The 17,765-nt window shown below is 36.3% G+C and overlaps 1 protein-coding gene across 1 annotated transcript in view; it reads left to right on the forward strand.

Moving 5' to 3' along the window:
* Positions 1-17,765, forward strand: part of ABCA12 (ATP binding cassette subfamily A member 12) — a 221,857-nt gene that overhangs the window by 113,059 nt on the left and 91,033 nt on the right. The window contains exons 9-14 of the mRNA XM_017893499.1: positions 3,205-3,280; positions 7,501-7,619; positions 8,665-8,771; positions 14,910-15,166; positions 15,258-15,370; positions 16,570-16,694. Coding sequence (XP_017748988.1) covers positions 3,205-3,280; positions 7,501-7,619; positions 8,665-8,771; positions 14,910-15,166; positions 15,258-15,370; positions 16,570-16,694 — 797 coding nt within the window. The remainder of the gene's footprint in view (positions 1-3,204; positions 3,281-7,500; positions 7,620-8,664; positions 8,772-14,909; positions 15,167-15,257; positions 15,371-16,569; positions 16,695-17,765) is intronic.

Here is a 17,765-nt window from a genome sequence, read left to right on the forward strand (position 1 = left end):
AGTTTTCAATATTTAATGGTGACCATGTCTTATGTCTATGACTGTGCTAATCATTTTGGCAAGTCTTAAAATACGTCATTGGATGGTCAAGAAGACAAGAAAATACACCAAGGAAATGTATTTTTATTCATAAAATTTGATGTACTTACCTTTTGTTTGTTTTTAAATTTCCTGCACTGTGAGTTTATCAAGCCAAGAATACCAATGCAGATGTATTAATGTCAATTCCTAAAAGTTATTAACTTCAAACCCCTACCTGTTTGAACAGAAATTGTGTAGACTTTGAAAACCCTCCTATTTCTAGGAATCTTTCAGGGAACTTAAACTTGTCATTGAAGGCAGAACTAGTGACTATAGTTCAACAGCACTGAGGTCTCTGGTCCAAGTACAAATACCTGCCCCGTAACCCAGGCCACCTCATTCTTACTCTTCACAGTGTTCAGCAGTATTTTTGAAAATGAACATCCTTTCTCCCTTGGTTTTTTACTCTCTTATGCTGGAGTGGGGTGGTAGCTCATAGCAGAGTTGCTTGGATTCTCTCTAATATAATGGTTAAGATAGCTTTGTAGGCTTCATATCACTCTTTCAAGTAAAGAACATAATAGGTAATATTTATTGTATCAACGCTCAGTCCTTTAGTATCTGAAATTCGTTTTGTCATCTAAATAACTCTGTGAGATACAGTTATTATCCCATTTTATAGACAAAAAAACAGAGGCTTAAGGAGGCTGGGTACTTGTCTTACGTTACTCATCCAGCAAACGACCAAATTGAGATTAGAACTTGGATCTGTATATCTCCAAAGCTAGGCCCCAGGAGCTCTTTTATGAACAGCCTCACTTAAACATCTGCCTTCTGGGACATACTTGCTTCTGAGGTATCTCACTGGGACATGCAAGTACCGGCTTAACCTCAGAAGGGCCCGCACTTTCAGCCACTGATGGAGCTTGGCTCTCCATTCACACTTATCATTCTGTGGGAAGCCACATGCTAAATTTTTTCCACTGCCTTCCCTCATTCCTCTCCACACTCTGATTTCTATCCACTTTCCTCACACCATGTTTATCTCTGATCCACCCTGAAGTATGAGCATACTTCAAGATTTCTTCAGGAGCCTCCTTAGCAACCATGAAAATAGAGAGTTGCTGATAAACAACCTGGCAAGAAAGTTGCCTCCTAACTTCCTATCTCAAGATATCTAATTCTCAGCTCTGCTCCAGCTCGGATCCTTGCTACACAGTTAATACACTCTATAGTATGTCCATTTATAAATACTGAGTTTTGGGAGCAGAGATTATCTTTGTGACTCATTGGAATTTGTTCTTTTGCAAAATAGTACATTATACAAAATTACATTTTTAGGATGTAATTTAGGATAGAAAGCAATCCTTACTGATAAAAAGAGGTTCCTTACTGATAAAAGAGGTTATCTATGGACCATATTTCTGTGTCTTTGAATATAATTTTAAGTATTCCTAATCTTCCAAATATAAAAGAAGTAAAATCTCAGTTTTTAAGGGTTTGTAACATTTTCTATTTCATTAAGACCTGTTTAGTATAGCATTTCTTCCAATGTACTTTATAGTCCTTAGTGACCAGAGGGACAAGTCTTTATTTAACTTCAGGGTCAAGTCTATTATTGATAATATAAAGTTAATTTTCTATTAGTTACTTATTTTATTTGACTTGATGAAAAAGAGAAACTATAACCACATAGTATTACAAATACCACTTAGCTTGCTCAGCATCACATAGGAGTTCAAAGTGAGCAAAATTTGATCTTAGAAAAAGTTTTATATGCCTTTCCATTGCAAAAGCATAAATCTCAACAGGTGTTTAAAACTATAGTTATTCTCTATATAGATGCCAATGCATAATAGGTATTACTATTGTTAATTAGGTTTATTATTCTGGGCATCCCATTCATTCTTGGCCCTTTAACTCACTGATGCATTACTATTATTAGAGCAATAATATTCAGCTGCATTGTGAGCAGAGCACAGGAAAACTCCACTCTGCTGAACAGGAAAAACTGAGACAGCTGCTCTGCCAGATAGTAGGGTCGTACAAACATGACTTAAACCTGACTGATACAGGTGACAGACAAGGAGATTTTTAATTCTGGGATAGTCTTTTTTATACACACGCTAATTTAAATAAAATTATAATCAGGACCAGAAAAAATTGGGTGATTGCATAGTTTTGTGCTAGTACCTTTTTAGAAGGCTTTAGGTTGCACTAACTAGAGACAATACAAGAACTATTGAAGCTGGTAATAAAATGTCCCATTGAAAGTGATTAGGCTAATGCTAAAAATGACAACATTGAAACATACTGGATTATTTATAAGGAATGAGTAGAGTCTGAAGAGAAGGCTGAAATAAGTGATACCATTTTCCTAAAGGAGCTGAATTAAAGTATTGGATTTATGTGTTTTTATTTATGCAGGGGCCATTTAAAGCATTTTCATTTTCAATTTTTATGTGAATGCCGTTGCACACTTACTCTTTTATGATACAACCTTATGCAGCAGGCTGAATCAGGGACCTAGTTAACTTCTGGGGGTAGCTCATGGTGTTGAATTAGATCTTTGTATGTGGTTTCCATTAGATCAAACTTAGTGACTGCCTTCCACACTATGCACCTTCATATTATTTGAGAACTCTCAGAACAGTTCTGTTAACATAAGTCAATTTGCATTCCCAGCTGCATTCAATTGAGATTAGTGGCTGCTTTTTGAAAGATAGAAAATACAGATTAGTGATGGCAGATGTTTCCTGAGGCTACATTCTAGACAACTGAAGGCAAAAAAAAAAAAATTCCAGTGACCCATAAGACTAAAATTGGCTTCATTTGATTAACAAATCATGTGGTAGTCAATCTTCATTATAGTACTCAGCAGTCATCTGCATATGCAGGTCCTGGGATAAAATAATGTAGTGGCTTGATGCACAAAGAACTTGTTAGAAATGCATATGCTTGACCATTGGGATTATTTTGATCAGTAGGCATCTATTTCCTATAAATATCACAAATATTTCCAACAAAAGAGCAGAGATGTCTTTTATACAATTCTTTGGAGAATGATTCTGCAGATTTCTGCATTTTCTCCTCATTAATTTGACCTGGGATGGTTTTCACTGAGGAAGAAAATCTTTAAGCAAACATGTTAAATGTTTACCTATATCAAAATTATTACTTTAGGTGACTCCGATAATATAACACATGTGTGGAGTAAGGATGATGGACAGACATTATCTCCAAGCAGTCTGGCTGCGCAGTAAGTCTTTGTTTATTTCTAAATAGGTAGATAACTTGGCTGAATAAACAATGAAAACAATTTCTAAACATAATTCTTTTGTGTACATAAGCATGGAATAGAAAAACCAACTATTGACTGAGCAAAGGGAAGGGCATAGTCCAAATAAAGTTGAAACTTATTTTTTGATATTATTTAATGATACTTTAGCATTGCACAAAAAAAATCTCTTTTTCAGTTCCAAGCTTGCATAACTAGATCTAATGTGTCATGTCTGGATTGGTTACCTTATGCCTATGAGGATGATCTAGCTGGAGGGCTGCCAACACTTTTCTTTCACTACAAACAGTGTATAAGTATCTGTCTTGCTCTGTGCAGGCTGCTATAGCGAAGTACCATAAACTGAGCAGTTTATAATCAAGCTTCCTAATACTGTCATGTTAGGGGTTAGGAGTTCAACATACGAATTGCAGGAGAACACTCATTCATACCATAGCAGCCTCCGATTTTTTTATTACTATTTTTTGGGTTTCTAGAGAATAAAAATATTTTTTATGCTTAAACAAGATAATGCAAAATTTGCTTGCTTTCAGTGGTATTCAGTTAGGCAAAACTGTTTGTAGGTTATTTAATTTGGGGCTTTTATTGGCATATATAAAGTCCCAGGAATAGGCAGTGGAAATAACAGCAGCAACTATGCTGTCTAAAGACCATTAATGTAAGCAGATCCTGAAGTAACTGTGATAATTATGGTAAGAAATGCAAACAGTTGCTTATGGTAGTTAATTGAGGCAAATTCCTGTAGTTCAAGGCAAATTTAGAGACTAGATGGCCTGCCTGTTAGGTAAAGATTGCTTTAGCCTATAAATTATACTATTGAAATTCTTTGATTTTAGTCCCAAAGGATATGTTTTTGTGCTAACGGAAATTTATACAAATAAAAACAAACAGGAGTACTTAGGTTTAACCAATTTTTTGTTTTTCTAAAATAGAATGTACATAGTTGTTTGCAAGAGAAGTTCTCCAACTCAGAGTAGATTCTGACCAAAATCCTTGCATAAACAACTACCTCCTGTTTCTGCTGCCATCTCTCTCATCCTCTAAGGTGGCTGACCCAGGTGCTTCTCCCAGAGCAACCAAGCCCTTAGGCAATTTCATCCTAGCCAGGCTGCCATGTTTCAAATAGTCGTGTCTTTTAAACACATTCCCTCTATAGCCATCAAAAATAATAATAGCAAAATACCTTTAAACTGAGATAACTGCATGCTTATTGCTGAAGCCAGGTACTTTTATCAGAGCCTCGAGGCATCCATAACATTGATAATGTCAGCGCCACAGACCTGCAAGTTCCACAGCAAATGTAGTTAGTTGCTGACAGCTAGCTGACAGTTTATTAGGAAGAATTCAATACTTCTAAGAGGGCCCTTGTTGTGATTGATGAAATTAAGGGATTTCTTATCTTCAGACTTCCTTTCCATTCCAGCTTTAAAATAATCACAGAGTGGTAACACTGGTATAAGATAAAAGTTATTTTGGCTCAGAATTTTCTAAAGCAAATTTTCAAAAATACTTTTCCCTCATAGCTCTACTTTCTCCTAATAATTTTTGTTCTGAAGCCATTATCTTTGTTTTGTATTTGTACTTACGAACATGAATGTGCATATCCAGACACTTACCTTTTATTGTAAGCACTCTTGGGAATTAGGTAGGATTTTGTATAAAAGATTACTCTAGTGTTTTAAGGGAATAATTGGGTATTTATGCCAAAACTGTGGCACACAGATATGAGATCTTATTTTGGAGTATACTAAGTCTATTGTCAACAGTTTTTGTACTCAAATGTTCTTTATGAAACTAAGAGGATGGCTTAGATGATATTTCAAGGTCAATTCTAGCCCAACTGTCCTCTATTTTAAGCTTGACAATATACCATGAAAATCCCTTGTTCCGGTCCATCTAGTAGATAAGGCCAATATTTTGCTGTTGAGCAGTGCACCAAGTGGAAATAGCTCTATGTTGTAACGATGATAACAGAGAGAAAGACAAACACAAAAGAAGGAAAGGCAATATTGGGAAGTGTGGGGAAAGGTGAGGAGAGGAAGGGAGAACCACCTTACTGAAGCAGGAGAACAACCCGACATGTGCTTATCCAGCGATGCCCCATTGGGTACTTCTCAGATAAATGGCCAGTATCTCTGCAGCTTCCAGCATCTCTTTTCCTCATGTATTTGTCCTTTCCACAGATATTAACTTAAGTGTATGATGTACAAAATACAAATGCTAGATATTCTGTGATGAGGATGGGGTCGGGGTGAACAGGGAGTGGGATACAAAACTAAATGGATCATTCTTTCAAGTTGCTCAGAGGAGAAATGCTTATCTTGAAACCTCTACTTATCACTATAGCCAAATAAAATAGATGGATTATTCTACCCTCCTCTTCCCAAAATAGATGCAGTCAATTTGCAATTATTCTCATAATTTCATTTGTCTCTTCTTTGATGTCTTGGATTCTCAAATCCCATCTTCCAGCTTATCTTTAGAATATTCTTTCTGACACTGCTTCCTACTTCCCTCAACATTCTGAAACTGTCATTTCAAAACACCTGCTGAGGGTTTTTTGAGCAAGTGCTGTGACTATATTGGTTATTATTAGACCTTGGCTTGATTTGATTTGACTTGACTCACTGATATCATAGGTGGACTACAGTCCATGAAACTTGACTGTAGGTGTGACTTCATATTATATGGGTAACCTATACAACAGGGTTAGTTTTATCACCTGTCACACTCCTGTTGCATTTTTAACAGTAATAATGTGATTTAGAAATTTCCCCAATAGACAGTTTCTTTTACTTAGGACAGAAAACTTACTCTAAGAATACACTCTCCTGTCCTTCATTCGTGTATTGATTAATGGCATTGACTATCTATAAGGAGGCTTTGATAAATAGTGAAGCTCACTGTCTAAAATCTCTAAGGTCTGAGACCACCAAATATAGTATTAATAAGAGTCTCTAGTCAAGGAAATGCCTATGCACAAGCATGAGCACTTGGAAAATGGATACTTTTTGAAAAATATATAAAGACTATGAATAGTATTTAAATGAGTCAGCCCTCTGACCACTTTGCTGTGCTCTGATTGCCAAGTTAGAGACTTTTCTTGCCATTCATTTTTTTTCTTTTAAAGTTCCTCAAGGATCCAATGTTGTTAAACCCACATTTAAGCACCCTGAGTCTTCTTTAATATTGATGAAAACGTTTTCCTGCATTTACTAGTTATGCCAAGATTAATTGCTCCCATTCGTATTTTAATAAAATCTAAGTTGAACATCCAGTAGGACTAGTTAATTTGTGTTTTGTACAGTTTGATTCTAAACAGATGATCCCCAAATCAGCCATTGACATTTATTCCATCTTTACATAAAATTCAATAGTAGACACTAAGGGAAGAAGTTACAAAATAAATAGAGATGCAGCCTCACAGTTGAAGCGACAGAGCACACATAATATACACATACTCACTCACATAGCCTTACTCACTCGTGTAGCCTTAAAAGTCTTAGGCCCTATCGTCACATGCCAACCACTTTGAAAGGAAACCAGAAAGTGGTTAATTTGTAAACACTAAATTGGTTGATTGGAGAAAAAAGGAACTTATATCGGTCACTGGGACCCTATTAGTTCACAATTAAATGAATTCAAATCTAGTTATTCAATGTTATAGGTGGAAAGGACCTAGCAGATCATCTAGTCCCCTAGCTTTCAATTGACGAGAAGAATCGGAGAGTCAGAAGGGGGTGGCCAGATTTAGAAAATAAAAAGAAAAGTGAAAAAAATTGCAGGACTAATGGGATGTACTTATACACAAAAAGATTATTCATTGTTTATCTATGATTCAACTTTAACTGGGAGTCCAGTATTTTACCTGGCAACCCTCACCCATTGACCTTTTTCTTTCATGTAAGTGTGCCTAGAAATTGCCTTAAGATGACCTATGATGGAATATTAAAATAATTAAATATAAAGATAGTACACATAGAAAAGGCAAGTCCTCAGAGGAGGCAGAGTAGTACTGCCCTTGTACAGTTAAACTGGATGGGGGAAGACATCCAACTGCCTAGTATTTCAATGTCCGAGTCAACCAATGCCTAACAACCAGGGACCAAAATGATCTCAACAAAATGTCTTTGCTTTATTTTCATATGACTTAATTTCTATATTCTTTTCTAATTCTGCAGGCTCCTAATTCTGGAAAACTTTGAAGATGCCCTCTTAAATATATCAGCAAATAGTCCTTATATTCCTTACTTGGCATGTGTGAGAAATGTGACTGACAGTTTGGCCAGGGGTTCACCAGGTAATACTGTTCTTAGCAGTCAAAATGCTGCTCACGGTTTCTACCTCTGTTCTAAAGTAGTGAGTTTTTGAGGCATTTGCTTACACAGGAAAGAAAATTTGTAAAATCTTAGTTTCCATATGCATCGGTTTCAGTCTGGTGATTTGATATACAAAGGGAATGTGTAGTCATATTATCATATTATTCTGTTGCTGCTGCTAGCACTAGCTGGCCACCTGGACAAACTTTAATATATAATGGCCATATAATGGATAATATGATAATGGCCACTGGGACAAATTTTCCAAGTGTCCAGAGTCATTAGAGGTTCAAATGACCCTTCATGACATTTTTATGCTCTTAATAATCTTAGTTGTTAAAAAATGTTAAGGAATGATAACACAGAGTCCTAAAAGCAGGTGTAAATTACATAAACAAAGGCATTTTTGTGCCAGACTGTTTTTATTTTCTACCCTTACGTACTTTATTTGCAATTTTCTCCCTATATGGGCAACCACAAAGATTATATTTAATCAAATGTTTCTTTTTTTTTTGAGAGAAAAGACCTATTTTCTCACATTTTCTAGGACACACACATTCTTTTTTCCTACACCAAAAATAGTTTTCTGAGAGTTAATGGCAAGCAAATAGCACAACAAATGTTTAAGTCTGGTCTTTGTTTGCAAGGTATGAATTAGTCAAGGTTGGAAAGGCATATTTATATCACAGTGATTCTACAACCTATTCTCTCCAAGATACTTCAGTTATATAGCATATCCAAAAGTCAGGAATAAAAGCATAGTCAGTTCACAAAGAGCCAAAACTATGTAGCACCTTTGCTATAAGTATTTTTATCTCTAAGCAGAGAATATTTTTAAAATAATGAATTCTGTTGTCCCCATGGTTCAAATAAAGGTTAAATTTTCACTCATCTTATATTTATATTGAAGTAGGCTATTATCTTAGGAAAAATTTAGTAATAAATCAGGATAGAGGTGTCTTTCAAATTGGTTTCCTAAATGACCTTGCAATTCACATAAAGTAACTCTTCTCCCTTCCTTTACAGAAAATCTAAGACTCCTGCAGTCCACAATACGACTTAAAAAATCTTTTCTTCGAAATGGTTCCTATGAGGATTACTTCCCTCCAGTTCCTGAAGTCCTAAAATCAAAAGTAAGCCATGAAAGAAAAAACATAAACCTTAACACTTCCCATAATATTTGATAAGATATACTTTTACTTTAAGTTTTAAATCTGATCTTTGTAAATAATGATCCTATTTTAACTCTAGATTTATAATGGCCCTTCTTAGGACTCTAGAAAAATGGTGTCAAAAGAGTTTATGGCTGGATGCAGTGGCTCATGCCTGTAATTCCAGCTACTCAGGAGGCTGAGGTGGGAAGAATCACTTAAGACCAGGAGTTTGAGGCTGCAATCAGCTGTTGTCACCACTGCACTCCAGCCTAAGTGACAGTGTGAGACCCTGTCTATAAAAAAAAAAATGAATAAAAAAAAAGTTTTTAAAGAGTTTTATGTTATATAATGGTATTTTGTTTTTAATCAGTGGAGATCTCTGCATGAAATGACCCCAAAGAGCCTAATTACAGTATGTGCATTCATAAGGGAATGGCTAATAATAGTTATCATATTAAACTTCACAATTTGAAAGAGATTTGAAAAAGGACTCATGATTTCTAATTTGAGATGTCATAGTTTTAAAATCTGTAAAAGTAGATTTTGAAAGCTGATGTTTTAGATTTCACAACATACAAAAATCTCAAAATGTTGTTCACCCTACTTTTATTGTCATCAGAAGCTAAAATGAGTAAGTCATATTAAAATTTATGATACTAGAGAATGTGGGAAAAGGCAACCAAAAAATTTATAACTCTAATGTGGGAATCACTTTATGCTTATTTGTCTATTATTCTTCATCTCATGCATATAGTATACAGGTTATCATGAAATTTAGTTTATTTTTTAAATAAACCGATTAAAATTTGAAAGCTGTTTTCCTAGAAAGAATAGCTATTTAATTGGATTTACATAGCCAGGAACAAAGTGAAATTAGAACTGGTTTATTCAGGGCAAGCAAGATGACTTGTATAGTGAACATGGTATAATTAAGCAGGCATGTAAAACATTATGTCCGTGTATATTACAAATAAATGTGCTAGTTACCATTACCTACATTTTAGCCCTAGTCTTCCACATGCATCAAAATTTCCAATATACTTAATTTAGCAATATCTTAATTTGTTTGTGCAAATGAGAAGGAAGTTGTACATTCATCTGGAAAATTCCTACTCATCCCTCAAGGACAAGTTTAAACATCACTTCTTCTATAATATAAGAGTATCACCTTTCTTGCTGTTTTTCAGCCAGGATAATGACTTTTTCTTCTGTGCTCCTATAATATTTATTCATTCATTTTTTTTATCAATTATATGTACTCCCATAATACTAATCTATTTATTTGTAAGACATATCCTCTGACCCCAAAGTGCTTATAGTCAATCCAGTGGAGGAGATGGAAAAGCAGACCGACAATTGTAATGCAGTGAGATTAAGAGTTGTGATAGGTGGATAGAGGCTTCTGTGTACGGAGGAGGGATATCTAATATGGATTGTAAGGGACAGAGGTGGAGAGAAGAAATTCTGTAGACAAAATAATGCTTTCTCTGAGTTTTGAAGTCTGTGTAGAATTAGGTTAGTTGTGCATTCTAGACATAGAGTCCTGAGTTTAAGAAGATAGAGGTGTGAAGTTGAAAGACAGGTATAGGGTATCTGCAGTCATGTGTTCAGCTGGAACAGAATATGCCCATGTGATAGGCAGAAAAGAGGGCTGCAGGGTGAGGGTGAGCCTAGATCCTGATTTCCTTGTCAAGGAGTTTGAATTTGATCATGAAAGTTATATATTTGAAGAAGGTGAAATTTGCATTTTAGAAAGAGACATCTCTAATGAGATGACATCTCCAATGACAGTGAGATTTCTGGCATTTGGAACTCATTACTTGGCATTATAATTTGTTGCACGTCAGGTCTGTTTTCCTCACTAGAGTTTAAGCTGATGAAATTATGCTTTCAACACCCCTAAAGCCCCACATAATAGGAGCTTAAGGCTTGATTCATGCATGTATGAAAAAGTGAGGGTGTTAAAGTAGAGTACTGACAATGTAGTCATGTTCCCTGGGCAATTACTTACTGTAGTTCTTGACTTAGAAAGTCACCAGGAAGCACATAATATACACTAGGGGAATGGAAACACCATAGTCTCAACCATTTATACTAACTGGATGGGACTGGGGCTAAAAATAATTTAAAACATCATCCCCAATTTGAACATAATGCTCTCGTTGAGGGTTACATTATGGAAAAAGTTATAGAAGCCACAGAAGTGGAAATAAACTACATTCTTTTCCTTGGAGTAGAAAATCTATTGTCATTTATAACAAGCATGGCTGCTATTTGAAATTGACGGGACCCATTCAGTCCTAGACCACAAGCTCCATGAGGAATATTGCCAGGTCTCTTCCTTTACCATTGCATCCGCAGCACCTGGCATAGAGTATGACACATGGGAAACACTCAGTACCTATCACTGAAAGAATGAAGACAAACTCCTAGAGTTTCACAGTTACTTATGCTCTTACTCCTCTGCTTTGTTCACTCTGATAATTAGCATCATGACTGTGACCATCAGTTAGGCCACACCCAATCTAATGCTTTATTCATGATATTCCTAAGATGGGGGTGAACGCTGTCATTCATTGGTGACTTTTCCTAGCTTTTTCTCCTTGTCTATTCTGCTCCTCTTGAACCTTTGTGTTTTCTCCTTCCTTCATTGTTTTATCTTTTTTCTTTCCAGTTGCTTTGTTGGGAAGAATAACTTCCTGATTAGGGAGCTATGCATAAAGTGGCTGTTCCTGTATTGGGCAGAAATACAAATAACACAATATTTTTTGTGTAAAACCTGTAAAATTTTAAATAGACTCATTTTCCTCTCTATTTCCCCACCAAGAGCCCAGGAATATTGCTGTTTTATCATTTTATGCACATGCTATTGTGAGGTCAATACCATCATGTCACTTACGATTCTGATTCAGATACATTTGAAAAGCATCAGGCAGTGGAGAATTCAGTCACAGCTGGAAATGGCGTTAGTCATCTGTTGTTCTATTTTAAGCCTGAACTTTTACTCGTGATAAAAGAGAGAAGGGCTCTACGTGAAGCTTTGGCCAATCTGCAATCTGAAGTTGACACGTTTTTGAAGAAAGAATTGTAATTCACTGAATTTATGTTGATTATTAATGACCTGTGAAGCTTCTAGAGCTTTAATGCCTATATTGTTCTCAGAATAAAGTAGTAAGTAATGACAAAGATGAAATGACAGTAATGTTTCTCCTTGGTGGATATGCTTCTCAATGCATTCCACATTATTGGCCCTGAATCATATTTTTATTTCAGAGAACGAAGTCTATTAGCCACAGTGTGGCTAGATTTCCAATTTCCTCTTCTATAACTTTTATCTCACTAAGCCACGACCATACTATATGGACTTTTGCTGGTTTCCCACATATGTACACCAAACTTACAATTAAAAAACACATTTGAGTCTCTGCTGGGTAAAAGTCATTCAAATGTACAACACCCTCAAAGCTCAATTTATACAAATATATTAGCCCAACAGAATTTATCTTTTTATTTAATAAATTACCAAAAACAAGTCACTGGAGAATGTAGTATAGAAGCTTCACTCCATTTATTACAGGTTTAATCATATCTAGTAATTGGAAAATCAAAAGAAAGACTAGAGTGGCAAATGCAGTTATAGGTGGTACAGTGATTGGGTCTATTCCAGAATGGAAAATTTCTCATAGCGATAGCACTAGTAAGTAGAATTTTTGTACATATAAACCCATTTTTGAATAGTTCGAACTCAGAGGTCAATCATAATATTAAGTACAATGGAAAATAGACCAATGATATTTACTATCTAAGATGACCAACATTTAATTGCTATAACCTACGTGTAGTTATAAATCGCTCATTAAAGACACATCATTGTGCCTTTCTTATTTGATAATACAGAAATAAATATTCCCAAACATTTGCCGGTACCATAAAATACTTCATTTTGGTCAAACTGTAACTTCTGATTGGAAACTGAGCTGCAATGAATGACACATATATTTGCTTCTTAGGATTTTGTTTCAATTTATTTCCCTTCTTAAAAGAAACAGCTCGGCCGGGCGCGGTGGCTCAAGCCTGTAATCCCAGCACTTTGGGAGGCCGAGATGGGCGGATCACGAGGTCAGGAGATCGAGACCATCCTGGCTAATACGGTGAAACCCTGTCTCTACTTACAAATACATACAAAAGAAACTAGAACCGGCGACGAGGCGGCGCGTACGCTGTGTCCCAGCTACTCGGGAGGCTTGAGGCAGGGGAGAAGGCGTAAACCGGGAGGCGGAGCTTGTAGTGAGCTAAGATGGGCCACTGCCACTCCAGCCTGGCGACAGAGCACAGACTCCGTCTCAAAAAAAAAAAAAAAAAAAAAAGAAAAAAGAAACAGCTCTAGGGTAGCTTCCAAGCACAAAAGAATTTGCTTTCCCAGAGGCATATATTATTTTTTCCCCAGGTTGTAGGGCATGGAATATATCCTCAGAACACATAGAACATAGTGAACTGATAATAAGAGGAATATCATTGACAGGATAGGAAATTATTGATTTTCATTTTCCTTTTTTTCCTCTGGGTGTGGGATTTTTAAGCCCTTTTAAAGACAAAAGCACCCAGTATCCTACAATACCTAAGAGGGAAGAAGATAAGGTCGATAGTGGTGCAGACTTCCAAAAAATCAGGTATCTCTTGTCCTTAGTTTAAATACAATCTTATTAGAATGAATGTGATCTTCATGCTGCAGTTCAAGAAAGACTTTTAAAATTTTTTGTTAACCTTTAAAAATTGTTGACTGGCCACAGTGGCTCACATCTGTAATTCCAGCACTCAGGGAGGCTGAGGCCAGTAGATGGCTTCAGCATGGGAGAGAGAACAGCCAGGGCAACGTGGTGAAACCCCATTTCTACAAAAAATTAGCCAGGAGTGCAGGTATATGCCTATAGTCCCAGCTACTTACTTGAGAGGCTAAGGTGAGAGGATCACCAGAGCACGGAGGTTGAGGTTGCAGGGAGTTGTGATCATGCCAATGTACTCCATTGTTTCCACAAAAAGAAATACAAGAAATTAGCCAGGAGTGCAGGTATATGCCTGTAGTCTTAGCTACTTATTCGAGAGGCTAAGGTGGGAGGATCACCTGAGCCTGGAGGTCAAGGTTGCAGTGAGCTGTGATCGTGCCAGTGTACTCCAGCCTGGGTGACAGAGTGAGACCGTGTCTCCAAAAATAAAAACAAAAATAAGAATTGTGGTAAAATAAATATAACATTTACTATCTTAACCATTTTTAACTATACAGTGCAGTTGTGTTAAGTACATTCACATTGTTGTGCAATTAATCTCCAGAACTCATTTCATTTTGTAAAACTGAAATTCCATATTCACTAAACAACTCCTCATCTTCTACTTCCCCAGCCCTTAACAACCCACATTTTGCTTCTACCTCTGTGTATTTGACTACTCTAGGTACTTTGTCATACAAGTGGAATCATACATTATTAGACCATTCACCTTTCATTTCTTGAGACTGGCTTATTTTACTTAGCATAGTATACTCAAGGTTCATTCATGCTGCAGCCTGTGTCAGAATTTGTTTCCTTTTTAAGGTTTAATAATATACCACTGTGTGTGTGTGTGTGTGTACATTACCACCAACAGTGCACAAGGGTTATAATTTCTCTATATCTTCTCTAACACTTGTTAGTTTCTGTTTTTTTTTTTAATAGTAGCCATGTTAATGGGTGTGAGAAAGAAATGCTTTTAGAAGTTCCAAAACAAACCTGCTTTTATCTGCCCTTACATATGATTTAAAATGTAAGTCAAAATATAAAATTAGTCAAAGTATTTGTGAGTTAAGCTGGATAAAACTAAACTACATTTTTTTAAACCTGTGACTCCACAGAGAAAGACAGTTCTAATAGGCCCAAAAGTTTTATCAAGTTCTTACAGGAATAATAAACTCAAATGACAGAGAGTAGTACTTCATAATAAAACTAACGCCAAATGCCAACTAACCAAATACATCTGCAGAATGTTTCTCTTAAAGGAAATCGATTGTGGTTACTTATTATCAACTACTATATATGTAGAAAAATGTTACTAATCTATTTCCTGCTCTTTTCCCTTTTTGGAAAGCTGTCTCAACTTCGAAACTTGACCGAACTTCTTTGTGAATCTGAAACTTACAGTTTGATAGAGAAGTCATGCCAGCTCTCTGATATGAGCTTTGGGAGCCTGTGTGAAGACAGTGAGTTTGATCTGCAACTCCTCGAAGCAGCAGAGCTGGGCACCGAAATAGCAGCCAGCTTACTGTACCATGACAATCTCATATCTAAAAAAGTGAGAGATTTGCTGACTGGGGATCCAAGCAAAATTAATTTAAATTTGGATCAGTAAGTTTTTCCATTGTCTTCTTCCTTGGTGAAATCTCTTTCAAAATATTGATACACCTAGTTGAATTTCTTCTTTTCTGTTTTGTTTCAGGTTTCTAGAACAGGCACTGCAAATGAATTACATGGAAAATATCACTCTGTTAATACCGATCGTAGAAGTCATGCTGCATGTCAATAACAGTGCAGATGCTTCTGAAAAGCCAGGTGTTTCCCCATCCACATTTTAAATCTTGTCTTATTAGAATGCATGTGATTCTCACGCTGCAGTTTAAGAAAGGCTTTTTTTGAAGTTCCCAACCAAACTCGCTTTGCTATCTGCCCTTACACATGAGAAACCTGAAGCATTCAAATGTGGTTACTTGTCTAAAGTAAACACACAGAAAGCTAGCAGAGAATGAAACAGGGAAATTTGATTTCACAGCAAAAAGATCTTCAAAAGTTTAACTCGTTAGACCATTCACCTTTTGTTTCTCTGATATATTAACGTGTATTCGATAGTCAGCTGCAAGGGCAATGATGAAATTTACTTGCTTCTGTGAAAATAATCTGATGGAAAAAAAAACCAAAAGGATGTACTGCTGTCTACAGAAATCTCAATTCAGAACTTTCTATTAGTATTCCAAACATGATGTATCATGCAATATGTTTCTTCTTTGCATAATTCCTCAATACTGAAAGGAAAGGCATTCAGAATTTTGGACAATGGGCAGCCACAAAATTGGAATGGCACTAGGTTCAAAAAGGTATATTTGCATGAAGGATTCTTAAAAGAAATGGAAAGGCATTTGCAGGATGATTATTACAATCTGCTAAAATCAAAATATTGTTTATTGTGCCATAAATGACCCAGAAATGAAAGACTTATAATCACTCCCCTAAAAGAGTTTGAAGTTAAACACATTCTATTTAAAAGTGAGATAATGATTGTAAAAACCCTTTATAACTGTAGTGTGACTGTAGTTAAAGAAAAATGCTCTGTGGCATTATGTGTGGATTTATCAAACTTTGTCCAAATTGACAATATTACGTGATCCCAGATTAAAAAACATATTGAACCTGTGTTATTTTAAATCAAATGGAGAGATATTTACTTAGTGCATTATGTGATCAAAATCTGTGAGGAAAGCATATTTTCCTTAAATCAACCTTGAGGTGTAGATACCTAAGGAAAATGTATAACCCAGAGCAATCTGTTACCTTGGGTTTATGATATCATAATAAGAACAAATCTAAATCAGATAGAAATAGGTCCTAAATATGCAAAGTCTGCAAAAACTGGGAGACATCTGCCCCTGAGAAGGCATGTATGTTTTAGGCTAGAAGGTTTCTCTATGTTAGTCATACTAAAAAGAGTGACCTGACAAACCAACATGTGTTTTCGTTTTACATTTTTCTTCTTGCAGGTCAGTTAATAGAAATGTTTAAAAATGTCGAAGAGCTGAAAGAAGATCTAAGGAGAACAACAGGAATGTCCAACAGGAGTATTGACAAGTTGCTGGCCATTCCCATCCCTGATAACAGAGCTGAGGTGAGGTGTCGTGTGTTTGTACTTACATGCAGTTCTTAGAAATTTAAATAGCATTTAGCATTTGTTGAGCGCTTACCAGTTAAACACTGAGAAGTTGCATGCTAAGCTGGTGAATTGTCTATGTAAGTGATAAACCTGGAGGCCTAATTCTTTTTTTTTTTTCATACATTAAGTTCTAGGGTACATGTGCACAACGTGCAGGTTTGTTACATATGTATACATGTGCCATGTTGGTGTGCTGCACCCATTAACTCGTCATTTACATTAGGTATATCTCCTAATGCTATCCCTCCCCCATCCCCCGACCCCACAATAGGCCCAGGTGTGTGATGTTCCCCTTCCTGTGTCCAGGTGTTCTCATTGTTCAATTCTCACCTATGAGTGAGAACATGCAGTGTTTGGTGTTTTTGTCCTTGCAATAGTGTTACTGGAGAATGATGGTTCAGATTCATGCATGTCCCTACAAAGGCAGCGAACTCTTCCTTTTTTATGGCTATATATATGTTCGCATGGTGAATATGTAGCCCCATTATTTTCTTAATCGCAGTCTAGGGGTCATTGATGGACATTTGGGCTTGGTCCCAAGTCTTTGCTATTGTAGAATGTGCCAAACCCTAAAACATACTGATGCATACGTGTCGTTATAGCAGGCCATATAGCAGCATAATTTAATAATCCTTTGGCGTATATACCCAGTAACTGGATTGGCTGGGTCAAATGGTAATTTCAGTATCTTAGATCCTTTAGGAGCGAATCGCCACACCTGTCTTCCGACAATGGTTGAACTAGTTTACATCCCATCAACAGTGTAAAAGTGTTCGTATTTCTCCACATCCTCTCCAGCACCGTGTTAATTCATGATCTTTTTATGATCACCGCGATTCTAAAGCTGGTGTGAGATGGTATCTCATTGTGGTTGTTGATTTGTATTTCTCTGATGGCGAGTGATGATGAGCATCTTTTCATGTGGTCTGTTGCGCTGCATAAATGTCTACTTTTGAGAAGTGTCTGTTCATATCTTGCGGCCCACCTTTTTGAAGGGGGGTTGTTTTTTTTTTCTTGTAAATTTGT

This window comes from Rhinopithecus bieti, unplaced genomic scaffold, assembly GCF_001698545.2.
Source record: "Rhinopithecus bieti isolate Rb0 unplaced genomic scaffold, ASM169854v2 scaffold_23918, whole genome shotgun sequence".
NCBI lineage: Eukaryota > Metazoa > Chordata > Mammalia > Primates > Cercopithecidae > Rhinopithecus > Rhinopithecus bieti.